The 24,609-nt window shown below is 52.3% G+C and overlaps 9 protein-coding genes across 9 annotated transcripts; 3 read left to right on the top strand and 6 right to left on the bottom strand.

Annotated features, from left to right (window-relative positions):
• Window positions 1–519: 519 nt before the first annotated feature.
• Window positions 520–1,149, top strand: PG997_014446 (uncharacterized protein; the record flags this gene model as incomplete). Its single annotated transcript, XM_066818760.1, has 2 exons — window positions 520–689; window positions 930–1,149. The coding sequence occupies 2 exons, from the start codon at window positions 520–522 to the stop codon at window positions 1,147–1,149; spliced, it is 390 nt and encodes a 129-aa protein (XP_066660948.1).
• Window positions 1,150–1,551: 402 nt separating this feature from the next.
• On the bottom strand, window positions 1,552–2,705 carry PG997_014447 (uncharacterized protein; the record flags this gene model as incomplete). Its single annotated transcript, XM_066818761.1, has 2 exons — window positions 1,552–2,527; window positions 2,602–2,705. The coding sequence occupies 2 exons, from the start codon at window positions 2,703–2,705 to the stop codon at window positions 1,552–1,554; spliced, it is 1,080 nt and encodes a 359-aa protein (XP_066660949.1).
• A 436-nt stretch (window positions 2,706–3,141) lies between these two features.
• PG997_014448 (arginine biosynthesis ArgJ) lies at window positions 3,142–4,567 on the bottom strand (the record flags this gene model as incomplete). The annotated part of the gene is made up of 2 exons (XM_066818762.1): window positions 3,142–4,094; window positions 4,132–4,567. 2 exons carry the CDS (start codon window positions 4,565–4,567, stop codon window positions 3,142–3,144), a joined length of 1,389 nt encoding a protein of 462 aa, XP_066660950.1.
• Window positions 4,568–5,428: 861 nt separating this feature from the next.
• PG997_014449 (Zinc finger- C6HC-type) lies at window positions 5,429–6,118 on the bottom strand (the record flags this gene model as incomplete). Its single annotated transcript, XM_066818763.1, has 1 exon — window positions 5,429–6,118. One exon carries the CDS (start codon window positions 6,116–6,118, stop codon window positions 5,429–5,431), a length of 690 nt encoding a protein of 229 aa, XP_066660951.1.
• A 649-nt stretch (window positions 6,119–6,767) lies between these two features.
• On the bottom strand, window positions 6,768–10,012 carry PG997_014450 (uncharacterized protein; the record flags this gene model as incomplete). Its single annotated transcript, XM_066818764.1, has 9 exons — window positions 6,768–7,002; window positions 7,070–7,249; window positions 7,329–7,426; window positions 7,481–7,904; window positions 7,973–8,293; window positions 8,351–8,900; window positions 8,953–9,420; window positions 9,465–9,678; window positions 9,734–10,012. The coding sequence occupies 9 exons, from the start codon at window positions 10,010–10,012 to the stop codon at window positions 6,768–6,770; spliced, it is 2,769 nt and encodes a 922-aa protein (XP_066660952.1).
• A 251-nt stretch (window positions 10,013–10,263) lies between these two features.
• PG997_014451 (uncharacterized protein) lies at window positions 10,264–12,037 on the top strand (the record flags this gene model as incomplete). The annotated part of the gene is made up of 5 exons (XM_066818765.1): window positions 10,264–10,297; window positions 10,347–10,529; window positions 10,624–10,997; window positions 11,102–11,413; window positions 11,582–12,037. 5 exons carry the CDS (start codon window positions 10,264–10,266, stop codon window positions 12,035–12,037), a joined length of 1,359 nt encoding a protein of 452 aa, XP_066660953.1.
• A 2,745-nt stretch (window positions 12,038–14,782) lies between these two features.
• On the bottom strand, window positions 14,783–17,373 carry PG997_014452 (amidase signature enzyme; the record flags this gene model as incomplete). Its single annotated transcript, XM_066818766.1, has 10 exons — window positions 14,783–14,928; window positions 14,983–15,063; window positions 15,131–15,212; window positions 15,262–15,421; window positions 15,478–15,593; window positions 15,658–15,994; window positions 16,043–16,142; window positions 16,214–16,641; window positions 16,706–17,073; window positions 17,152–17,373. 10 exons carry the CDS (start codon window positions 17,371–17,373, stop codon window positions 14,783–14,785), a joined length of 2,040 nt encoding a protein of 679 aa, XP_066660954.1.
• Window positions 17,374–19,911: 2,538 nt separating this feature from the next.
• PG997_014453 (acyl-CoA thioesterase II) lies at window positions 19,912–21,699 on the top strand (the record flags this gene model as incomplete). Its single annotated transcript, XM_066818767.1, has 3 exons — window positions 19,912–20,259; window positions 20,360–21,094; window positions 21,415–21,699. The coding sequence occupies 3 exons, from the start codon at window positions 19,912–19,914 to the stop codon at window positions 21,697–21,699; spliced, it is 1,368 nt and encodes a 455-aa protein (XP_066660955.1).
• A 537-nt stretch (window positions 21,700–22,236) lies between these two features.
• Window positions 22,237–24,008, bottom strand: PG997_014454 (LPXTG-domain-containing protein; the record flags this gene model as incomplete). Its single annotated transcript, XM_066818768.1, has 4 exons — window positions 22,237–22,290; window positions 22,365–22,948; window positions 23,057–23,614; window positions 23,714–24,008. The coding sequence occupies 4 exons, from the start codon at window positions 24,006–24,008 to the stop codon at window positions 22,237–22,239; spliced, it is 1,491 nt and encodes a 496-aa protein (XP_066660956.1).
• Window positions 24,009–24,609: the final 601 nt, after the last annotated feature.

A 24,609-nucleotide genomic window follows, 5' to 3' on the forward strand; every position in this document is an offset into this window, starting at 1 on the left:
GCAGAACTCCTCTAACACGCAAGAAGAGCTACATCATATCAAGAAAATCACCTCGAAAAGCGAGGCAAAACATCCAGTACACTAGAATGTACCCAAAGAGTCGTTGTAAGTTGCAACATACGAAAGCCGAGTCGGGCTTTGCCTTGACGATGTTCGGCGTTTGCGTGCGGATCCGGAGTGTAAATGGCATGATGACGCAGCAAAATGGGCCGGTCGCTGGCCGTTAGCGTCCGTCCACTAATCATCCAGCACCTCCGAAATCATCAAATCCATCAATCATTCGTTCCATCCTCCATCTCTCACGTGCTTTGCGTTGCATTCAATTGTTGCATTACGATTTCCCCGAAGCCAATTGGTAAACTGAAGTTTCGTCGAGGCATATTCAGCATCGAGTTGGCACTCAATTGCCGACTCTGGGTCTGGTCTCTTCTTTCGAATTTGGAGAAGGACAGCCCACTTTGAGAAAAGACCGCGGCCTCCGTTGAAGCCGGCAGACAGAAGAGAAAACACGGAAGCAAGATGAAGCCCCACGATGCCTTGAACGCTACCGATGTCCACGAGGCCCAATGGGAGGCCACTCGTGGCGCGGTCATCGGTGCCGCCAGATGGGGCGCTGCGTCTGCCGTCTTGGGCGCTGCTGCATACGCCTTCTCGCCCATATACCGGGGGTTGACGATTCAGTTCAAGGTGTGAGTAACGGTTTTATTTTCTCTATGAGTATCTCCCTGTTTTGTTCTCTCCTTCTTTTGTCCCTTCTGGTCTCCCTTTCCAGGGAACCAACAGCAGGTTTGATTTCCTGGTGGTATGCACAAGATATATTTCTGCTTCTCTATAGGGCATAGTACCATGTCGGCGCACGTGTGCATAGAACTATGCGTATATGCAACAGAAGGATTCCCCGAATGTTGACTTACCATACCCACTTGCAGATACATCCAAATGTCCGGCATGATCGTCGGCAGCATGATCGAGGCCGACTCGCACATGCGCCAGTACGAGCACCGGGTCCGCATGCAGCGGCAGATCGCCCGGGACCGGGCCAAGTGGGAGGCCCTCGAGCGCGAGTTCGCCGAGGACGAGGGCGGCCCGCCGCCGCCGCCCAGGCCGCGGCACCTGCGCGAGGCGGAGGCGGAGCTGGCGAGGAAATAGGGGTAGGGTCACCAACAATGAGTGTATAGAGAGAGAGAGAGAGGAAAGTTAAACTCTCGAGACTTCTGCAGTGTATATATGTTCTGCCACACCATGACTTTTCGCAAAGGGGGCATATAGGTGTGCCTCCTTTTCTAAATACTACTGGAACGGGTTGCCATCAACAATTGCATCAATGTTACAAAAACCAATCACCAAGACAGATTAAGCAATGCTCTCATAAACACTCGATTTATCTACTCATCTATCTGAGGAAGTGGTATCTCAGAGATCCAAGCCAAGCACATAATCATTAAACTCGTGAACGCCATGCCATGCAAGTCTTTTTTACCGATTTCCCATCACACACACACCACCGAATTTGAACTCTCGTCAATATCCATCCCCTTCCCTAGGCCTTGATCAAGCACGCGCTGCGGGCGCCTCGAACCGCTTGGGATCCATGTTGATCTTGCACAGCCGGGCCACGCAGCCGCTCAGCTGCAGCAGCGTCTGGACGCCCTCGAGGATCTTCATGTGGGTGAAGCCGATCTCCTTGATGAACTCGAGCTTGCTGTGCTCGCTGAGGGTGGGGATGGTCTTGGTGACCTTGAACATGGTCGAAATGATGTCGTGGCTCGAGTAGCCCAGGTCCCAGAGCTCGCGCAGCGTGTCGAGGGCGCTGTCGACCTTGCCCTCGTAGCACGCCTTGAGCATGGCCTGCACCTTGATCGGGTGCGGCGAGTCGACCACCTTGAACACGTTGTCGCCGCTCACGAAGCCGAAGCCGGCCCACGTGCTCTGCAGGTTGTTGATGGCCTGCCGCATGTCGCCCTCGGCGCTGAACACCAGGGCCGCGAGGCCGTCGTCGCTGTACTCGACCTTCTCGGCCTCGATGATTTGTAACAGTCGCTTGACGACCTGGCTGTCGGTCAGGCGGGCGTAGCGCAGGATGGCGCAACGCGACTGCAGGGGCTCGATGATCTTGTTGCTCTGGTTGCAAGCGAAGGCGAAGCGGGTCGTGTTCGAGTAAATCTCCATGGTGCGGCGGAGGGCCTGCTGGGCGCCGCTGGTCATGCTGTCGGCCTCGTCCAGAATCACGATCTTGTGGCGGCCCGCGGGCAGCGTGACCTTCTTCTGGGCGAAGCCCTTGATGCGGTTGCGGACCACGTCGATACCGCGCTCGTCCGACGCGTTCAGCTCGAGAACGGCCTCTTTGTAGCAGTCGCCCAGCAGCTGGCGCGCCAAACACAAAACACTTGTCGTTTTTCCGATACCCGGCATGCCGCTGATGATGACATGCGGCATGTTGCCATCTTTCGCAATGATCTTGAGGCGCTCGATAGTCTCGGTGTTGCCGACAATGTCGTCGAGGAATACGGGTCGGTACTTTTCTACCCTATCATTCACATCCTTGTTTAGTTTCTTGTCGCCGGGAAAGGCAGAGGAAAGCTTTAAAGGTACATCACTTACCAGGGAAGCTCATAGTTGACGGCGCCATTTGTGGCAGCAGTCAGCGCCTTCTTGGCTGCTGATGTGGACGACTCGCCGACTTCTTCCTTTGCTTTGGGCGGCATTTTCTGTTGCTTTGCGTCGGTAGGTGGTGGTGAAATGGGCCTGGTCCCGAGCTGGCTGGTTGATGGATAGAGAGATGCAGGCCAAAAACACTTAACGCGGTCGGAAGCTTGTAATTTGTCCCGCGACGCGTCAAGCTGGGCTGGACGACTGCCCCACCAACTACTTAGACCTAGGCTCCTTTGTTAACTGCTGGCAACCACCCCCTAAGCAGGACGACCCTTCCCTTCCCAATAGCAATTGGCGTTTCGTTCGGTAGCAAGAGTAATTGCATACAATTCACCTGGAAGTGAAGTAAGCAGGAACCATGAATTAGAGTATGACCATGTTTTTCACCAAAGGCCACATAAGGATGTTATCATCACTTTCGGATTTGGGTAGTATGCCTTTGACCAACTGTATTATCTATCACCCTTGATATATGTATAGATATCTACTCTATGTCCGGTAGTCGCCGTTGATAGTAATGTATTCATGCGAGTAGTCACAAGTCCAGTATGTGGCCTTCTCCTTGCCCGTTCCAAGGCGAACCAGAATCTCGAGATCCTCGTGCTCCAGGATCTGCGCCGCCCGGGTCTCGTCTACCATCTCCGGCTCACCATCTACAAGAAGCTTCAGCTCCGGGCTTCCATCAGAGGGGACAAAGGAGACGTTGGTCTTCTCCGGGATGATCTCGGTGATCTCGTTTTCTGTGGAGGCACCGGGCTCCGAGATCAGCGAGTAGCCCGTCGCGCACAGGATGCGGCCCCAGTTGGCGTCCTTGCCGTACAGCGCAGTCTTGACGAGCGGCGATCGGGCTATGGTGCTGGCGATCTTGCGAGCGCCCTGCTCGGACGAGGATTCGGTCACGTTGATGGTGACAAACTTGGTAGCACCTTCTCCATCACGGACAATAAGCTTGGCCAGGTCGGTGGAGAACTCGGAAAGAACAGTCTGGAATGCCCGGTAATCCTCTGAGCTCGCGCTTGAGACTTCCTTACCGCCCGCGGCACCGTTGGCCAGAAGAGCGACGGTGTCATTGGTCGAAGTATCGCCGTCGATGGTGATGCTGTTGAAGGACTTGTCAACTGCATGCTTGAGCAGACCTGGCATAAGCGACGAAGCAATAGGCGCATCAGTAGCAATCACACCGAGAAGCGTAGCCATGTTGGGGTGGATCATGCCTGCGCCCTTGGTCATACCGGCGATGCGGTATTCTACCGAGGGAGAAGAGGGAAGGCTGAAGCTCTTGGAGATAAGCTTAGGGAAGGTGTCAGTTGTGCAAATAGCTGTCGCGCAGGTTAACCAGTGATCATGAGAAGTTCCTAGTTTCCCGTGAGCTACAGAAACGTTGTCCAGGATCTTCTTGATAGGTAATCTGATGCGTGTTAGCCAGTGAGTCATTGGTTGGTCTTTCATGGGCAGCTGCTCGCCTTTGTCCAATGACACCGGTGCTCATAACGATAGTCGCCTTGTCGGCTCCCAGAGATTTGTCGGCCTTAGTGGCCATGGCTTCGGCATCCTCCAGACCACCCTTGCCCGTCACGGCGTTGGCGCATCCCGAGTTGATGAGGACGCCCTGGAGCCCCGCATTGTTCTTCTGCTGGAGGAGAGAACGGCTGAACGTCACAGGAGCAGCCTGGAACTTGTTCTTGGTGAAGACGGCAGCCGCCGCACAGGGTCGATCCGATGTGATGAAGGCAAGGTCCGGCTTGGTGGTGTTGCCGGGCTTGACTCCGACAACGGTGCCCGAGACCTGGAAGCCGCGAGGGTACGTGCCGCTCGTGGGCACGTACTTCTTCTTCGCGGCGGGCACCGCGCCACTGGTGGACGCGGAGTACATTCGCCTGCCCCATTGGACAGGTAAACGAGTGAGCATCACCATTTTTGCAACAATTGACGAAGTGAATAGAGTTCTCTGCTGCAAGGGGTCTTGGAGTCAACACTGTAGATGAGTAGTAAATTTAGCGGTGTAGAGCGGCAGAATCGCCCCGGTGCTCGACCGATGGACGGCGAGTGGTATGTTACAGTTCTCTAAAAAAAAAAAAAGCACCCCTAACCCCGGACAAGAGTCGTTGAAATAGTAGGTGGAGAGAGGCTTCCACTCGATCATTTTGGCGCCCTGCTTCTGCAACTTGAAGTCCTCATGGCTTTGAGGATAGGAAGCAGGGTTGTTGGCTGGAAGGTAGGGTTTGTAATATTGGCGATGCTGAGCTTAGTCGCCCGAGACGAAGCTCTTTAGTCCTATATTTATCGCCTGCTAAGACCCATTTGGAAGACCTCAACGACGAAGCACTGATTATAGTTAAAAGTCTTCTAGCAAGAAACAGTTTATGACAACTTGCAATCGCATCATTCAATTTGCCAGCAAAACCCCTCCTTCTTGCTACCGTAAGAGAAAGGCTGAATCTAATCAGCGGACGAACTAACCATCTGTCAGATACTCATTACGGAACCGACGTTTATTCCTCACCGATGGTTAAGCACATTCCAGGACGCCTCATGGCCTCGGTGATGGCCATCATCGATGCCGTCCCCTCTCATCACAAAAAAGACCTCGTCAATTGGTTGATGGGCCATCAGTTCACCGGGCCCTTCAATCATTCGGCAAGTGCATTTCTCTCGTTCGCCGCATAAAAAGCAGAACTCGGCGCCGCATACGCATCTGGATACCATCTAATTAGCATGACTTGATCCCCCAAAAGAGGCGGGGATGGGAGATGCCGCATAAGTCGACAGACAAAACTTACAGCATTTCGTTGCAGCCCTCCTTGTGTTCGATGACGGTCTTGCACTTGGGACATTGCCTCCACCCTTTCTTCTTAGCCAGCTTCAGGGTCATGTTGACATCAGCGTCTTCCGCGCAGTCTCCGGCATGCCAGGCCTTCCCGCAGGGGACGCACGTGAATGCCTTGCACTTGGGACATGCCGCGAGCTGGTCGCCGCCGCCGCCGCCGCTGCCGACGACGAAGGGCTCCGGGACGAACTCGAGGCAGCTGTGGCAGTACGCCGTGACGGCGGCATAGTGCTCCATGCGGGCCTGGAGGTAGCGGCTGGCGATATCGGGACCGAGGCACTCGAGGATCGCGGGCGTCGGTTCGATCTCGTCGCAGCAGCGCGGGGGCCGGCCGAAGCCGCCGTTGTAGGCGACGGAAAAGGGGTACCTCAAGCATTTCTTGCACCAGACGTGGGTGCAAGGAAGGACCACGAATTCCTTGCTGTGTTCGGTGCAGAGAATGCAACACATTCGCTTTGTGTGATCTTCGTCGTCCTCGCCGCAGCTACACTCTTCCTCGGGACTATCCGGACGGTCTTCCATGTTGCGGTCTTCGATGTGACCCTCGTCGCCCTCTAGCACTGTTCTTTCAAAGCTCCATTGAATGTAGGGAGACCTCCCCTCGACAGAAGACTCGCCGCCGCCCTGCTCAGTCGACATGGCTGGTTAAGACGGTAACTTTCATCAGAAACCACATTATTCGCCCAGTCTCCCTAGAAAACAAAAATCGTAGAAGCTGACATTGAGCCTGAAAGAGCGATATATAGTAGTGGTATATGACCTACTGCCAGGCGCATTCAACCTAACAGTTTCGGGACGAACCGCTCAGCGTTTCTGCCTCTAAACACCGCAGATATCCCTCCTGATATCCAGAGTTGGCTCGGTGGCCCCTGCTGTTGGTGGAAATGGCGATACTCACTCGCCGCTTGGCTGCCATCGGCAAAATCTCTAAGCAGGTTATGCGTGTGAAGGGTCGGGTAACTTTCCATTCCTGGTAGTTCCATGATAAGACCGCCACTTTGAATTACCTAGTCTCATTTTAACTTCTGAGACGGTAATGGCGAATTAGTTCGCAGAAGAGAGATTCAGTAATAAATAAGCCACTCAATAATGAGTTATTTGAGGAGATACACATTAGCCAGCTCTAGGATGACTGACATAACATGCGCTGCAATTAAAGAAAGGGGTCACCACACCACTACTGTTGATATGGTTGCGGTTGGCTGCCCCGCGACCCCGCATGGTCGCCAAAGGGCATTGCGCTCCGGCCAAGAGATACTTGATATATCTGATCCATCAAAAGTACGAATCAGCCTAGGAACGACGGGATCAGTGTATCGAAAGCCTCCTCCGTTACCCCCATGTCGAACTCGAACGTCGTGATGGTACTGCGAAGCCGCATGGCCTCCTGCCTCTTCACCGTCGCCTCGTCTGGCCGGCCCATTACATCGAGTATCTGTGACATCTTGAACATGGATCGTGCTACCCTCGGCCCTGGATCAAAAGTCCCTTCGAGAACCTTGATGGCCCTCCGAATGTGACCCCTGGGAAACAGTCAGTAAGCATGTGTGCCATTTCCTTTCTTTTGGTGCACAGGGGCAACGATCTTACAAAGCTTTGTCGTATTCCTTTTCGCGAAGGAGAAACCCCGCCATCTTATGCAGGCCCAAGCCTGTTTTGAACTCGTCAGGGGTGATTTCTTCGCAAATCTTCAAGGAGAGCTCGGTGTTCTTTCTGGCTTCCTCGAGATCGCCCTGGGCTTCTCTCACAAGCGCAAGATACGAAAGACCCCTGCGTCATGTATCAATAAGTGTAGACAGAAGCCTGATGTGAAGGGAAGTCACAAATATGACAAGAGGATGACACTCACTGTCCGTGTTTTTGAGACTGTTCTCCAGTCGTTTCTTTGAAGAGCCCGAGCCCTCTCTCGATGTATTCTGATGCAAGTTCCAGCTTCTCTCTTTTGCCCTGTATCTGGAGTCAGCATCTTGCAGTTCATAACTGTCCACATCCAATACGCACTTCCGCATCATCGCCAAGCTTGCCCTGTTTCCAGTAACACAAGCCAACATCAAGGCAAGAGAGCCCAGTAGGAGACCCGTCATGCTTGCCGCTCTTCTGGCATTCCTCATGGATATGCACGGCTTCCAAGCACGAAGCCAGTGCCTTGTCAAGCTGCCCATCTTCCATGTACACAATGCCTATTGAGTAAAGAGTATTACCCAAAACGGGATCAAGAGGACTCAACACCTTGCTCCGGATGTCCAATACTTCCTGACAAAGCTCCAAGCTCTCTTTGATCCTATTACACTCGAAGCGCACACCAGCTAGGTTGAAGAGGATCCTGGCCAGCGTAAGTCGAGATTCATCGATTTCCGGGCAAGCTTCCTTTGCCGTGTTGATGAGAGGCTCTACCTCGGAGAACAGACCACGTTCTACCATGTACCTGTATCTCGATCAGTGGATAGGTTACTTCAAGATCGCAGGTTGATGTGTTTTGGGAACCATGTTTACCATGTACAGGCACCCAGAAGACTTGCGAAATTGGCATTTTTCTGGCCTTCTTGGGACAATTCCTCCCATCTACGTCGAAGGAACAACACATGAGGCAAGTATGTGTTGCAACGAGACCATTCGCTCCACGTCGGTTTTCCCTCTACTTCACGAGGGAAAGACCTGTCTAGCAAAGACACAACTTGACCAAATAATTCTACCTTGTCAGCATCTTCCATGCTGTAGAATCCGACAGACTGTACAAGGCGGTGGATGCTGATATACTTGTCTGTGTGCGAGACGAGGCCGGAGCTGCAGAGACCATCCAATGCCTCGTAGAAGCTAGTAGATGCCATAAGCTATAAGGCCGTGATTCAAAAGGCGCATCTGATCACTCACCTGAAGCTGTCAGTAAGAGGTACAATTGGCACTGAATGTTTGCTACTAGACAGAAGGAGTTCTATGGGAATCTTGTCGGGGTCGAAGTAGCACAGGACTCTGAGCAGAGATTTCGGTCCATCTTCTAGCTTGTCAATCGAGAACGCTGTCGCAATACTATGAGGATACTCGGCTGATGAATGTCTCTTCTGGTACACGTCCTTAGGTTGTTGTCGGTAGAGCGCCAGGAAACATGGGATGTCCATGTGAAATCGATCGATATAGCTACCGATATGGCAGAGCGCAAGAGGTGAGCCGCCCCATTCCCTGAAAGCCAGATTCATATCCTGTGCGCTTTCCTGTTCCTTGTCCTCCCCCACAATGCTAAAGAACAGTTCCTTGGACTTGGCTAGACTCAGGGGGGACAGCTCCAGCATTTCCGATTGACGATATTTGGCAATGTAGGGGCTCCTGCTCGTCATGATTATATGGCCGCCTCCCCCATGGGGCCAAAAGTCGTCCAGGTGTTCGGGCTCATCGACGTTATCAAGAACTAGAAGCCAAGGTTGGTCTGGTCATACCGAGTTAGCAAGGTTGGATGCTTGCTGGAGCTCCTCTCATACCGGTCTGCTCCAGCCACATTTTCAAGAAGCGCGCATTCTTGCTAGGCTCTGCTTCCATGGATGCACCTTTCAGTTGCATCTTCACAGCGCACTCCGAAAGAGTGTTCTTAATCTTCGTGGGACTGTCTGCGGAGACCCAGATGCAGGCGAAATACTGATCCCCATACTGCTTGCAATAACGGGCTGCGAGCTGTGTTTTTCCTATCCCGGGGTATCCGTTGATGCAGGTAACTGCAGGCCGTTGTTTGGTAGAAGAAAGCTGACGCACGAGGTCCTCTAGCTCTTCAACACGGCCTTTGAAGTGCCGTGTCACACCGACTGGGATGCGCTCTTTGGATAGCTGCACCGTCCCGGTATCGGTTGGAATAGCAGGCGTTCCGGCATAAAAGCTCAGCCTCTTAACCCACGCCTTGATCAGATCCATGGCCTTGGTGTGCTCTTTTTCGAAAGTTGTAGATTGGCATGTAGCTATACGAGCAGGAAAGATGTTAGCCCATAGTAAAGCTTTTCACCCTTGGAAAAAGCGAACTTGCCATAGGGGTTCTTGGACAGTTCAGAAGCTAGTTGAAGCAGCCCAGGGGCGAGTGCTGTAAATAAGTGAACAACTTTGCTGCTGTAGGCGCTTGGATGTTGCTGGGGGAGTTTGCATGGGAGTTCGGTCGCCAATGTGAGGTCTTCGAACAAATTCATAATCCTTTCCGTGTCCTTACTTCTGCGATACAGCTCCTATCTAATTGATTAACAGATAAAGGGAGGGTGGCTGAGACATTGGAAATCTTACTGCAAGAATCAAGGCTGAACTCCCCCAGATCATAGCCTCCCACCTAGGATCTCTGTTGCCTGCTGCAGTGTCCAGGCATTGCTTCGCGAGCTCAGCAAAATCGCTAAGGCATTCCAACGCGCCATCAATTCGCGTTGTGTATATGTTGAAGCTGTTGGTGTTATTGGAATAGCCCGTCAGATATTGAAAAAGGTGCTCGCGGCTGATGATGGTCGGCAACTCTCGAAGCGCCGGTTTACGTCGTAGTTCATGGTCGAAGAGTTGACGAACACCGTCCATGGGACAAGAGTGGTGGCTGGCCAGTGGGTGCGGAGATTCGTGCGCCTTTGGAGGAGATGGTGTGCCGTCCCAAACTGGGCAGGCTCTACAGCCGTGGCACACGACACATTAAGAATGTCCACTGCAAGACTGTGTGATCACGGCTGCGATGTCACACACCCAACTTCATGGCTGTGAAAGCAGGCTGCGTGGTGCCCAAGGGTCCTGATATGATTCAGCTCCAGGGCTGACCATAACAATTGTTTCTCCTAATGGCTTTCGTTTCGCAAGGTGTGCACACCAAATGTACATCGGGCGATATTGGGCAGAACCTTTGCATTGTATATTGCATCAGGCTATCCTGCCACTTCGAGTTTTGTTCTCGTTCTTGAAAGTCAGGTCAGTAAGGAAGCAAGGTGCGACTCACAGGCCATGGTCAACGATATTGAAACCGGAAGCCACAGGGCTTGCACCGACACGGACGCAGCTGACCCCGCCATAGAGCTGGGTGCTTACAGTCCGTCACACTGCAAATTTGGTGAGTGCGGGTTGCAACCATCACTCCTCATCCCACCTGCTTTCAACGATTGGCATCTGACTGCCGTTTAATTTTCTAACATGAACCGGTGTAGAGCCTATCGAACTCTGTGGCCACCATCGCAACCTCTATGGAACAGTTTCAACCCGAGAGACAAGACATGACGGCTCATCCTCCGTAGATGTGGCATTTCAAGCTTATTCTGTTTTGGCCAACTTCAAACATTTCCAAGAACGACTTTCGATGATCGCTCCCGTTCGACATACCATTTCCACTCGCCAGGTCTCAGCTTGCTGGCTCTTGGAAGTCTCTGTCAAGTTGCACAAGTATCTCACAGAATCTGACACGCCTGACGCACTGACATGGGACTCTGCGGCTGCATACCTTCAACAACAGTCGTTGATAAGAGGGACAGATAGGGATGGAGACGGTGACATACAGCTGTCGCACTACTTTGTGTTCTGTCTGGTAGGCACGATGACATGCTTGTACCGGCCTTCCAAGTCGGGTGCAATCAGTTACAATTGGAGGCGCTTTGAAATCGAGACTTGTTCTGCTACAACCTCGCATAGCTTTGGGTGCTACTCCAACTCGACGCCGTACCGCTTAGACACCAGTTTCCCCATTGGGAACTTCCTAAGCGGCTACGGCAACATACTCCTCTCTCAGACAAGCACGGGAGAACATCAGTCGACGAGGAATGGGTACTGGACCCCACCAAACTCAATGCCGACATCCTTGGAAATATCCTGAAGATAGGGGTAACTTGGACAGACACACTGGGTGCTCATCTGGACTTTGACGACGTGTCGAACACCCTGTATCTCTTCCGGCAGGCCACCTTTTGCCTTCTCAATGCTACCCCACCCGAGGAAGGGCGTACGGTAATCCAGAGGTCGGTCGAGCATGCCCCTTTCAATCCGACACTCCCTTCTAGGCCGATAAGCTGATTATTATACATAAGCTGTGTTGATGGTGACATCGCCAGTCCAGACGAAGTTGCACAGCTCATGCAAGAGATTTTACTATCTGTGCACGTCTTGTATGGACAGTGTCCCAAGTCACGAAGAGCCTTCAAAGAGGACCAGGTTTTCAACGAGATTCCCCAACGGGATCGGGACCGATTGCTCCAATCATTGTGTAACGGCCAGGCAGATCTCGCAAGCTTCAATCGGCGCCAGAAGCGTTTCTACAACATCAAGACCGACTTCCCCTCCTTGGGCCGAGGCTACTGTCCCTTGCCAAGCATGCACAATCCCAGGAGCCCACAACTCTTAAGCAGCTATGGAGGGACAAAAGGAAAACCCTTCAATGGTGGACTTTCTGGGCTGTCATCGTTTTTGGATCCGTGTCTACTGTCTTGTCCATTGCTCAAACGGTACTTTCAGCGATGCAGGTTCACTATGCTGCCTCAGAAGCACGTCCACGAGATTGACGCAAGTGCCGTTGTGTACTGGCAATACCGTAGCAAAACGGTGTCGTATGGTTCGATACAGCCTTATTTGTGAACTCGTGGGTAGCACAGCCCGAGCCTTGTGGCTGCTTCCATCCAATACATCATCAGAGCACAGTGATACCGGGATAGCTAATCACATGTGTAGCGGAACGTCCACATCGGGCACGAATTGAGGCAGTGTTATTTACATCTTTTCTATAGAGGACCGATTTTATAGCCATCGGTCCAGTTGGGCAGGATCAATGATGCCCAAGAGCTTTCTGCTTGCTGGCATTGCAGCTCCCTCATACGGCGGCATGATTACACTCACCCAATCAGGCTGAAGCCGCGTTTGCCCTCTATATGCAAGCAAAAGTGAGGTATCGAAGCGGGCACCAATTACCCAACTCTTCTGCAATCGGGCCTTGACAGAATCCCAAGTCCGCCCCGTTTAGCCAACATTCATAGTGTGTATGCCAGCTCACATGAGCTTCCGAGGGCGGGCACCAATCATCCAAGGATCAGAAATCACTTGCCTCGACAGTGAGCAGAGCCTCATCTAGCCGAATGGAGACTGAGCCAGCGAAGTATCAATATGATCAATAAGAGATAAGTCGATGAATGTTTGGTTCCCGCATATACTGACAGAAACGACAAGCTTCAATTCGAAAGCGCACCACTAGCTCGAGTATGTTCCGCTGTCCGTTATGCCCAAGTTGCTCGTTCATGACATTGCTGACTTTCCCCTGCTGCCCTAGACCGGATTTGCCCCTGATGGCCGAGCCCACCAAGATAGTTCCCAGCTTTCCAGCTGAAGCTTCTCAAACATCTGGGCCTGATAAGAAACAACCATGGCGTGCCATTTATCCATGTCTTCAGAAAGCCCTCGCCGTCACAGGGGCGCCTTCAGTGCAGTTACCGACCACGAATGTTGCTAGCAGCTGGCACTACCTAGAACGGGGGACTTCTACCTCGCCCGCAAGAAGACATACTCGGCAAAATGATTCAGGAGAAGTTCGATGGGAAGCCATGGTACGAGTCGGAGAAGGACCCCAAGCCTGACCCTAAGCCCAAGCCCAAGCCCAAGCCAGAGCGCTGTGAAAGCTGTGGAAACTCACCCTGCACCTGTAGCGTCTTTGAGGGTGGTTGATTTCTTTTGGCGTGATGTAGCATATTAAAGCAGTATCTGCTTTCTTCATGATCGGTCAATGGGTAAGGGGCTTGAAAATAGGCTCAATATTCCAATATCCATTCACGTTATGAACTTCAACAGAGATAAAGTCATGTCAGGGTTAAATGCGTAGTCACAAATAGCATGTATGGTCCGACCAGGGGGTAGCAACACTACTTGATGCTGCTGGGCACATGTACGGAACCAATATGCATGCAGTCTTTCCCCCGCTTCCCTCATCTGGAAGCAACATCACAGCAAGCCCATGCCTTGAAGACAATCTTCTCGCGATGGGATCCAAAGAGAGTATGTGCACTTTGTCTCCGGTTACTAGTTCTTCCAATTTGCCTCCTTAACCTTTTTTAACTGCCATCGCTCACTGGTTTGCTGTTCACCAGCCACCTCACCGTACCAGAACTCCTCCGTGAAGTCGTTCCCCGATCTCGCCCAAGCAGAGTCAGAGTGGCTGCCATGTCGCAAAAACTCAAGGCACCTTCAACTTCATCTCGCCCCTGCCGAAGTGGGATACTGAAAAGCCTTTCAATCTAGCCCTGCCGCTCCCCGCCGACCAGCCGAAGACGAACTCCGCATACGACCGCCACAATGTCCAGATCAGCGACGGCAGGGGCAAGGAAACCGATTTTTCCTCGATGTTCACGGGTTCGCGTTCGCAGAGGTGCCTGACGAGGGGAGTTTACGAAGCGAAGATGCCATCAAAACGGAATATGTATCGCGAATGGAGTCGTGGCTGAAAGAGTACCTTGGCATAGAAAGAGTGTTTGCTTTTGATTACGCAGCAAGTTACACCTCTCCTTGCGAACATCAAACGTATATCTGTTATTTACTTGCTGAAAGCTGGCTTAGTTACGCGAGGTCAAGCACGGCTTTACAGATGGTCAGCGGGTGATTTGGCACGAAAGAAGACCGGCAGCTAGGAATGCACATACTGGTAAGTCAAGTCCGCATGACACTCTTTCTGGGCGCTCCGAAGACTTATCAGACGATGGCAGATCAGACACCAGAAGCAGCCATGAGCCGGCTGCGACTGTATTTTGGTGACGAGACAGAAGGATTGGCACGAAAGCGAGTGCGGTTCATCAAGTAAGCAAGCTACAGCTACCTCAAATAGAGAGTGTAGGTAGCTGACCCTGGCTGTAAGTATCTGGCGTCCACTCATCGAGCCGCTAGAGGATACTCCTCTTGCTGTATTAGACGCTCGAAGTCTAAGAGATGATGATCTCATGGCCCATGACATTGTCTATGCCCATTACCTAGGCGAGAACTATCTCGTCAAACACAACGACGACCATCGTTGGTACTACTTCAGCCGTATGAAGACCCAAGAGTGCCTCATTATAAAGAACTTTGACTCTGAAGTAAACGGTGCTGCTAGGTGTTAGTCTATATTCCTTTCATGCCCCATTCAATCACTTGGCGGCTCTCCAGCAGTTCTTCTCGAGCCACGGATGCCGCCATCTCAAAAAGGTACACCTCACTGACCACCCCCACCGACTTAGTGTGCCCTCATGCTGCATTCAGGGACGTAAACACACCCGAAGGCGCGCCATGGAGAAAGAGTGTTGAGGTCAGGTTGATTGCTTTCGGCTAAGCACCAATGCAAATGGAACAGTCAGATTCCTTCGCGACTCAAAATTCCTTCCTAGAGACTGAATCGGTATCATTCTTTTGAAATAGAAGGGGATCGAAGGCAGTGGGACCTGTCAAAACAGATGTTGGTCGCTGATTCTCTTTGAGGTAATCGTCCACAAGGCTCAGCAAGCCAATGTCCATTCCTAGAGATATGTTAGCCGTATACATACAGTCAACTCAACAAGGTGACTACTCACCTCTGGGCGCAATGATTGAGAGAGACACGGGAAAGTACTCCTGGTTTCCAGAGATCTTTGACATGTAGGCACATTGGCCGACTGGGTTGAGTCAGTATTACAGATGGCAATAATACCCCCTCAGAAATACAGTGTATCATGTTCATACCTGGGACAATGATGTTGGGGAGACCGCAGAAGGATGCATGTAGGTTCGAGTCAAAGCCTTCGAAGATCCGGTCTTCAGGGGGCTACGGTTCTGTTAGTTCGCGCACCAGAACGAACGCAGCTCAAGACGACATACGGCAAGTATTCATCCCGATAAGCAAGACTGTACCGAGGAACGACGATGATAGAGCTGTTATCGTTGAGCACATGCTCTAGGAACCATTTGTTGTGCATCGCGACTTCGGCCAGCAACTCCTGCTTTCGAACGTCTGAAATCATTCTGCCCTTATCCCTACCGAAAAACAAAATTTAGCTCCAATATGCGGTGGCAGAGCTTGGGCGACTTACCATAGATACTTGGTTACCTTACAGACGTATGGATCCGAATTGTATCTTTCCTTGTACTCCTTACGGAAGTTGGAAAGATATGTCCAGTATTCACTGTAGGTTATGTCGATAAAAGTCTGAACCAGGTTCTCTTAGTTAGAAACATATAACTTGGGATGCGAGATTCGTGTTGCTGCTTACGTTGCTGAAGGTCTCATAGAAACCCTTGTTGTCTGCTTCGGGCTTCGTCTCATCCCATAAATCGCCAATAGATAGAAGGACTCGCTCTGCACCAAGCCAGCGAGCTAGTGAAGCAACCCAGTTGTCGGCAATATTTTGAACAGCATCGCGGTCAGACCTGTAGTCTTCTAGGAGCAGTATTCGGACCGGTCTCCAGGGTGTTAGGCAGTTTACTATGGCTCGCGGCTCTGTGTCTCTGCTGCTTGGTGGGAGGATGGGTGCATTCTGAAGCCAAACCCGGCCAAATCCTAGCATCGCGTCGCTGCTGCGCCCCAGGAACCCGGGCGTATGGAATTCGCTGGTTTTGGTTAACTCTGAAATGTGTATGGGTACCTAGCGAACTTACGCGCATGGCAAAAAGATATCCGAAATGGGTTTGCCGTCGTGAGATGGGCGGAAGCCGTAAACGCCATTAGCAACAGCTGGATCGCGAATACTTCCACCGGCTTTGAGGATTCCATGGATTAGATATGAAGATATGATCGAAACCTTGAGAGATCGATATTGGCTTACTCACAGTCAGTGCCTAATGTGATGTCGAGCCATGGGTATTGTGCCAGACTTGAAGCCGAGCCCGTACTACTGCCTGTTGCAGCCAGGTATCCATCGCCCCGAGCATTAAAGGGATAGAAGTAGTCAGACCAATCCCCAGTGACCTCTTGGCTGGCGCCAAACTCGACTGTCTTGGTCTTGCCCACGATAACGCACCCGGAATCTATCAGCAACTGAACATACGAGGAAGAAGACGCCCTCGTTTCTGAATGCAGGACTCGAAAAGCACGGTTTCCACAACCTGTTGGGACCCCGTTCAGATGGTATAGATCTTTGACTGCAACTCTCCAACCAGACAATGGCTTCTTCTGTTCGGTCTTGAAGGGCAGTCTGGAAGGGACTGCAACACACAGTGATGAGGATCCATATGCTGCAGCGTTGAGGGGTTCATAACTGTCAAGTTTTCAGAACAAAGTATCACTTAAGAGGATCGCATATGAGTCATTGATGAACGTACGCTTGAGGGTTATGCTGAGAAGGAATGGTGCTGAGAATGAAGGCATTCTGGTCGTCAGGAAAGAGCCTCCAGGCCTTAAACAGACCACTGGAAGAGTAAAAGTAGGGCCCTGGAGGAATTCGGGTTTTGGTTGAGATTTGTTTGAAGCGGGTGCAACCCCAGCCCGACAAAATATTACAGGCATGTTTTTCAAGGGCTTTATCTGTTATTAGCAGGACAGTTTCGAAGAAGCTGTTGCAAAATTCGTCGTTCTCCAGGAAATGGCTGTGTTCTTTTTCAAGATCACCACCTTGGTCTGTTGAGTTGGGGAGGGCCAAACACGCTAGCGGCTTAAGCTGGGCTGACTTGGCGGCAAACGGGACCTTAAACTACGCCCCGGACCAAATTAGTTTATCGTTCTTAGTCGATCTCACTGTAACAAGCTGCAACTTGAAAACATCACTCACATCACAAGTGCTTTGTATAGCATATGCCCGGGAACCAAGTGTGATGACTGTAGTGGCCCGGGGAACCTCTCGATCGTCTTGCGCCCGGTCGCGCCACCTGTGAAAGGCAGCAGTGAAGCGCCAGCCGGTCGGTGGACACAGCGGATGAAGTAGCTGGAAGTCGGGGCCTGGCTTGCCTTCATTGTTGGGGTGTCGCGCTAAGGCCAGGACCTTTTTGGTCATCTTCTCTTCACCTCTACTGCTTCTACTGTTGCAGTAACAGAGTTGAGGTGGGGAGGGAAATCGAGATCAAAACGGCGGCTACCCTTGCTTGAAGAAGGTAGGTATGTAAGCAGGTTACGTATGCATATATAGGTAGGTACATAAGGTACCCAGTGATTAAGTTCGATGCCTTCAGACAGTCCGCAATCAATGGGAGGTTACACGGGTATCTTGGATTTGACGAATAGAGGTGGCGGGGTACCCTGAGGCTCACCGGCGCACCTGTGCATCCATGATAGGTTCTCGGCGGGCGGTGGACAGCCTTGATTCAACCCCTCGGATTACTACAAGCAAACGAAGCTTTTGCCAGTCTCGCGTTACAGGCTTGCCTCATTCTTCTCAAGGGGTTACAGTAATTCTTCAGTCCATCTCATTTGCATCTTTAGTCCCGGCTTCGCACAGGCACACAAGCAAATACGGCTTGTTTGCCGCAATGCTCGCCGCTCAGACGCATGGTTGGTCAAGGCGAACACCAAACGTTGTGAACCTACCTACCAGCCCCATCAATGGAGGAGAAACAAGAATCGAGCGATCTAGGGAATATGGACTCCTACCAATATGCCTAATTCATGGAACACTAACCGCCCCGCCAAAAAGGTCGAGCAAACATCAGTGTTGGGGAAAGGGTTCCAAATGGACTTTGGGTTTGAATAGGGGTCGGTAAAAGCCTTGAGAGGCGACGAGGGTAGACAATACCGGCTCACCATATATACATGTAGCTCATGTGGCCAGGGTACCAAACACTCGATTACTTCGTCACTTGAAGACCCGCTATGGCGCTGTAATAAAGATACTTGCAGATTCATCTCCTTGGCATGAGAGATTGCGATGCCCCTGGCCCCCTATATCCGTCTCTGTGCAGGGCCTCTGTTATTAGGGCTGAAGGTGGAAGAGTCTCCGGCTTTTTGGTATGAATAACTTGAAGATGATATGTATACTCAACCGCTGATTATATACATAGATAGTACTATTACCACCAGGCTATACCGGCCCAGCTAAGGAGCCCTGGGTTAGTCGAGATAGCCGTTCGAGGAGGTGGGCACGTGTTAATTCCTGAGTGATTGTTCGGACTTTAGCGTAGCTATGGTTCGAGGAAAGAGGAAGGAGTCATAATATCGAAAGGAGAAGCGCCATTCTACGTGGTTGGTATCAGTCACAGGGAAAATCTCTTCAGATAGTGGCGTACTCCCCTGTCCGCTTGTTAGCAGTATAGGTAGATGTGCTTCTAACCATGTCTACCTGGAGTGGCTGGGCCGCTCCGTGTTCGGAAGGGACATGCTACTACTCAGCCATCTTTTCAAGTAGCATACACGCGAGCTTGAGATTAGAGTGCCTGTTGATTGTAGGTTTGCGATGAGTCGGTTCGCTTGGTATTGGAATGGCTGAATCAGATCGGGGGTTCCTATAGTGGTACCCAAGTAGGTATCACCATCTCAGCAAACAAGCTTCATGGAAGCAACTGAGCTTCGCTATCAGAACAAGAAACCACCATTCAAGGCCAGAGACTATGTCATATATACCTAAAGGTAAGAAGATTCGACTCTTTTTCTGCGGTCACTTGCAACTTTTTGCATTCCTACCACCTGCATTAGGGGCGGCAACTACAGACTGAGACCACCCTAGGAGGTCAGAACCACGCCCAATCAGGCAAGGACTTCCCGAGATATTTGACAAGGCAAGTTCGATCTAACAGGAAGGTCATCGAAAACCAGCAGCGAGCATGTTGAAATCCTGGTTCAAAATGCAGATGTTGATTTGTGCGAGGATCTTGCTTGTTGCTGCTGCTCCACCACGAAAATGGCGTCAATCTGGGGAAGGTCTTTGGGCACGCCCCATGCGGTGTCGTTGCGTGCTGGTTCCACAAGCGCGTGCCCAACCTTCTAAATAAAAATTGGGATCCCATCGTGGATAACCGATTTGATGCATCGCTTACAGACCACTCAATAGTCCGAGCTTTGGGCGCAGAGAGAAACTTGTACCAATAGGAAACATTGAGGCAGAAACTATCACTTACTATTGTTTCAATTGAAGTCTTGACCTCAATGGAAATTGATGGCCAGTGTTGATTTTTGGTAGGAAGAGCGTCCATCAAAGAAAGTCACATGATGCCAGACAACCTGACTGCAATGCACGCAATACGAGAGAGCGAAAGCCTCGGGTCAGTGCGGATTGGTACCTGCGCAGCAGCTGAAATGACGGGGAAACTTTCCGAGGTCCAGTTTTATCCTGCCTCCTCCTTACGTGTTCGCCTAACCTAGCAACGCAAAAAGAACAAGAGACCAATAAAGTCAATTCGGCGGTCAACTGAGAAGCCTCCAAGCTTGACATCCCATAAACCAGAAAGCCAAATTCTAACGTTGGATACATTTATACCTACATTTTTGGGACCGATCGGGCAGTGCTTGGGTGCGTTACATCGCCAATTGTGATTTGTTTGCTACTTTCCACCACATCGGAGGCCAATCGACAGTACAAGAAGTCAGCATAACCCGGGAAACCATGTCGCCATTTTCATCATCACCGCCACCGTCTGCGGACAAGAGCAGCAGGCTCTCCTTCCAGGAATACATGCAGCTGGTTGAGCTGCCCGCGCCGTCGCAGCCCTACGGCAGCCAGCATGGCGCCCAGCAGCCGAAGCGCTACATGAGCCAGCGGGCGTCCTGGATGCCCGGCATCGACCTGCCCAGCCCCATGCGCGAGCAGATGACCTTCAAGGGCGCCGCGTACGGCGGCCACGTCTACAGCCAGTCCGGCCTCGCCGCGTCCAAGGCCTTTGCCGAGATGCGCGAGGAGCTCGAAAAGCAAGGGAAGGGAAAGCAGTTCAAGGGCAAGGTCTTTGGCATTCACGTAAGCTAAGCTGCCTTTCTTTCTGGCTCTGGGATGGGGTCTGCCGAGTGCATATACATCTACTGCGGCACTCCCTTACATCAAATCCCACGTTCGGCAGTTGCCACTTCTGGAAGTATTCACACGTTACCTGCCCATCATTCTAACCAACCCAACAGACTATACACGGGTACTTCTCCGAAGCCGGCCTCATCGACCGGCCCTTCATCTACGAAGTAACGCCCGTCTCCACGGCGAACCTGGCCTTCGCCAACTTCTCCGTCACGGCGCGCCAGCCCCAGCAGCCCACCAGCAGCCCCTCGGGCGACCACTATCCCCTGTCGGACGCCATCAACTCGCCCATGGGCCCCATCTGTTTCACCGCGCTCGTGTCCTTCCGTCCCACCAGCTCGTCGCAGGCCGTGATGCAGGAGGACCCCCGCAGAGCCGCTTCGCCCACATCCTGGACTCCCGGCCTCCCCACAAGTGGGAGCCGGCGCCGCTGGTCGACATCGACCGCGTCGTCGCCATGCTGCCGCCGGGCAAGAAGCGGGGCTCGGGCTCGTTCCCCTGCGTCGACATGAAGAAGGTCGACATGCGGGACTTTAACCGAGGTAAGCCCCTGCACGAGCGCCGCGAGCTGATTCTGTACCGTCGGATCCTGTCGCCCGCGGAGAAGGAGAAGAAGAAGCAAACGGAGAAGAAGGGACAGAAGGAGAAGGAGGACCCCGATGCGCATATCCTGACGCACGCCTTTGAGGCCGACCGCAACGGCCTGCTGATGTGCGGGAACCACGTCGGGTTCGGTTCGTCGCTGGCGCGCGCCGCGACGCTGAGCTACTCGTTCGTCGTGCACGTGAGTCCCGAGGAGGCCATCATGCGTTCGCGACAACCGAAGCCGCGGCGGCAGAAGGAGGAACATCACCACCACCAATTCCACCTTCATCTCCACGACCACCACGACCAACAGCAGGATCAGCAGCAGCAACATCAGCAGCAGGAGCGGCAGCGGCAGCGGCAGCGGCGGGATTCATACCCCCTACTTTGTCTTTGCCGTTCTCGCCATCCGCGCCACCGTCAACGACGTCGTCTCATGGTGACAGGAGTGAACACAAGCATCACGAACACCGCGAGTACACAATTGATCACAAAGGCATTCACCGAACCACGCACAAGCACGACGACGACGACGAATACACCATCGACCACAAAGGCATCCACCGGAGCACTCACAAGCATGACGAGAGAGAAGAGGAAGAGGAGGAGGAGGAGGATGAAGGAGGTGATGAGTGGTGGATACAGGAAGCCACGTTCCCGCGCGTCGAGGCGAACCGATGCGTCGTGCTGTCCAAGATCTGGAGCCCGCAAGGCAAGCACGTCGCCACCGAGTACCAGGACGGCATCATCCAGAGCACGGAGGGGCCCGACCCGCGAAACAGCCACAGGATGAGCAAGCTGTAATGTATATGATATGAAAGCTGTACAAACGCCACTCCGCACGGAAGCGCCGGCGAGATAGATAACGAAATCTACACATGAAAAGAGAGAGGTAAGGGAGAGAGAGGAAGCGAGTGAGGAGATCCCGGAGGACATGACGTTTTTCTTTTAGTATTTTTCTTTCAAGCCTGAGCATAGTGATACCTCCCTTAAGTCGAAATTCATAGTTCCTAAATACGTACTTCACGACTTCCCCTCGGTTCAAACGTGACAATTGTGAGACCTAGAGTGAAAAACCTGAAATACCGCTACAAAATACAAGAAAGAGGATGTTTATAATTGCCATTTCATATTGGTTTCTTATATGATCCCTTTTGAGGCCTATGATGTGTGTACACCCTTTTGCCAACCACTAAAGCATCCATTGCCCTGAACTCCTCGCTCAATGATAAGCCAAATATATGTATATGTATCCAGACCCTTGTCACTCCTTTACATACAATTACAGCTCAATGAAAAGAGGATACTGTATTCGGTATGAACATACCCAGAGTTCAACTATCACTGCCGCCGACGAGGCGGCGGCCCCGCAAAGCTCACTTTGATCTCCTCCGTCTCCACGGGACTCCCCGTATTACTCCCTCTCTTCCCTCTATTATTACCGCTCGTGTTGTTGTTCCCGCCCCGACCAGGACTTTCACGGCAGGTAAGCGGTGGTTCGGGCCGGCGCGCTGGGGTATAGTTGGTAAGGGGTCCCAAGTAGCAGTCCGCTGCAGTGACTGCTGCTCCCAAGCGCGACTTAAGAGCGGACTCGCCGTCGAGGCTGACGTGGGGCTCGCGTACGGATTGTTGTTGTTTGCAGAGTGGTTTGAATAAGGGCTGTGGTTGTGGTTGTAGTCCATCATGCCGGCCGCGCTCATGTGCGGTTGCGTGACGCCGCTGTAGTCGGCTGGATTATAGGCTCTGAGGGGCAGGAGTTGCGCCGTGCTCTTCGTGCTGACGGCGCTCGCGGGCGTGGCTGTGTCGGTAGGTGAGAAGCCCTTCGCCTTGGGCGAGGTGGAATAGTGCACATGATCTGGCACTGTAGGTGCACCAGTCTTGATGCTTTGGAGGTTCGGTCCACCGCCGCCTCCGCGGCCATAGCTGCGCTGCTGTTCTTTCTCCGCCTTGCTGAAGGTCGAGCTGGGCGCTATGGATGGCGACCAATAGGGGGAGGCGGAGACCGGGTTGGAACTTAGGGCCGCTGTCGGACTCATGTATGGCGTCGCCTTCTCTTCGTGTATGTTAGTCGAGTCTGTCATGCCATTCGAGACAAAATTGGGTGACCGAGGCGATAGGTGAGTCTGGCACCTGAACGACAGAGGCGAAGCTGGCCGGTGACCTTTGCGCCTATTCGGCGCATTGCCGTCGAGAGAGGCAGCGAGGCGCTGGCGGCGATTCCTCCGCGTGCGGCGGCGCACGAAGATAAGCCCCGCGATCGCCAGTAGCAAAGCCGCACCGCCGATGGCGATACCCACGAGTGCGGGTGTCGCCAGTGCCGGGGAGTTGGCAGGCTTAGCCGCCGAAGAGGAAATTGGATCGACCATGCCGATTATAGTTGGCGAGAAAACGGTGGCGTTCAGCCCAACGGCGGTCCCGGGCGAGGGTTGCTGCGTGCATCCCGCCTGTAGAGCCACCATGTAGTTGGCCAGGTACTTCTGGTCCTGGGACGCCGACACGCAGGATACGCATTGATGGATAACCGGCGCGTTGGCCATGGCCCCACCATCGGCGGCGCAGAACCCGTATGGCTCGAGGCCGCCTTTGACGTTGAGCTTGTCGCTGGTCAGGGCGTTCTCCAGCCCGCCGCACGCCGTGGAGGTCGAACAAGGCGTTGACTCAGTATCAGTAGCATTAGGGAAACCAAAGATACAGTGGTCAAACGTGTATCGGAGATTATCTGCAAGTTCATCTTATTAGTGTGTATCGTAAGAGAGAGTGTGTGCGTGCGTATATAAGTCAAGGACGAGAATAGATGAGATAATGAGATGAGACATACAGAGGAACCACCCTTGGTCCGTCTCGGAACCTTGGGCGAACGTGCTGTCTTGTAGACAACTAAGACATCTGCGGAACTTTTGCCCGACGGCCGTGCTGGCGTAGTCTTTGTCATGACAGCTGACGTCTTTGTTTAAGGTGTTTGATGAGTTTGGATCAGAGTAATCCAAGTCGTCCGAGTCCACACAGAACGACGCGCAGGGCGAGTTGGGCGTAACCTGCAACGTGATACTAAAGCGAATGAAGTAGAAGAAGAAGAAAAGTATAAAAGTGTGGACAGAAGTTAATGAAGTCATCTCGCCGGGAGATTTGTGTGTGATTCAGTACACGTCGGAGTTGGGTAAGGAGCGTTTTGGGTCGGGGGTATTATATTAGTATGGCGTAATTTGTCCCAATATTATTAAGGAGCCAGGCCTGCTGGGTAATATCTATGTCGTGATGCTTGGGTATAATATGAAAGGACTAAAGGAAGGAAACCGAGCCAAAGATAGAAACGATCGAAGGAGTTGGGTGAGGAATCGTAAGCTGCATGTCAACAGAAGACCGGAGGGGGATGTATATACATGTAAGTGAGTGAAAAGCATGACTGCATCACACCATACCAGGTCGTACTATACATATAGAGCCATTATTCCTCCTAACGCGCTGCGTTGCCGCTCGCATGTCGTTAGTTGCACAGAAGAGATGTCGGTGATGCGACGAATGTGGTATTTTCGAACCCACACCAGAACGAGCCGCCCGAACTATTGAAAAAGTCCTCCGGCAGCCCGGCTCACCACGCATCGTCAATGGATGATGCGGGTTAGGAAACCGGGGGCTTCTTCTTTGAGTAGTCGACGGTAGGGCCAGAAGTTCATCCGAAAAGGAAATAGAAGCGCATGGATTCCTGATGTGCGT

This window comes from Apiospora hydei (assembly GCF_038363865.1).
Source record: "Apiospora hydei strain CBS 114990 chromosome Unknown utg000010l_segment0_segment0, whole genome shotgun sequence".
Classification (NCBI taxonomy): domain Eukaryota; kingdom Fungi; phylum Ascomycota; class Sordariomycetes; order Amphisphaeriales; family Apiosporaceae; genus Apiospora; species Apiospora hydei.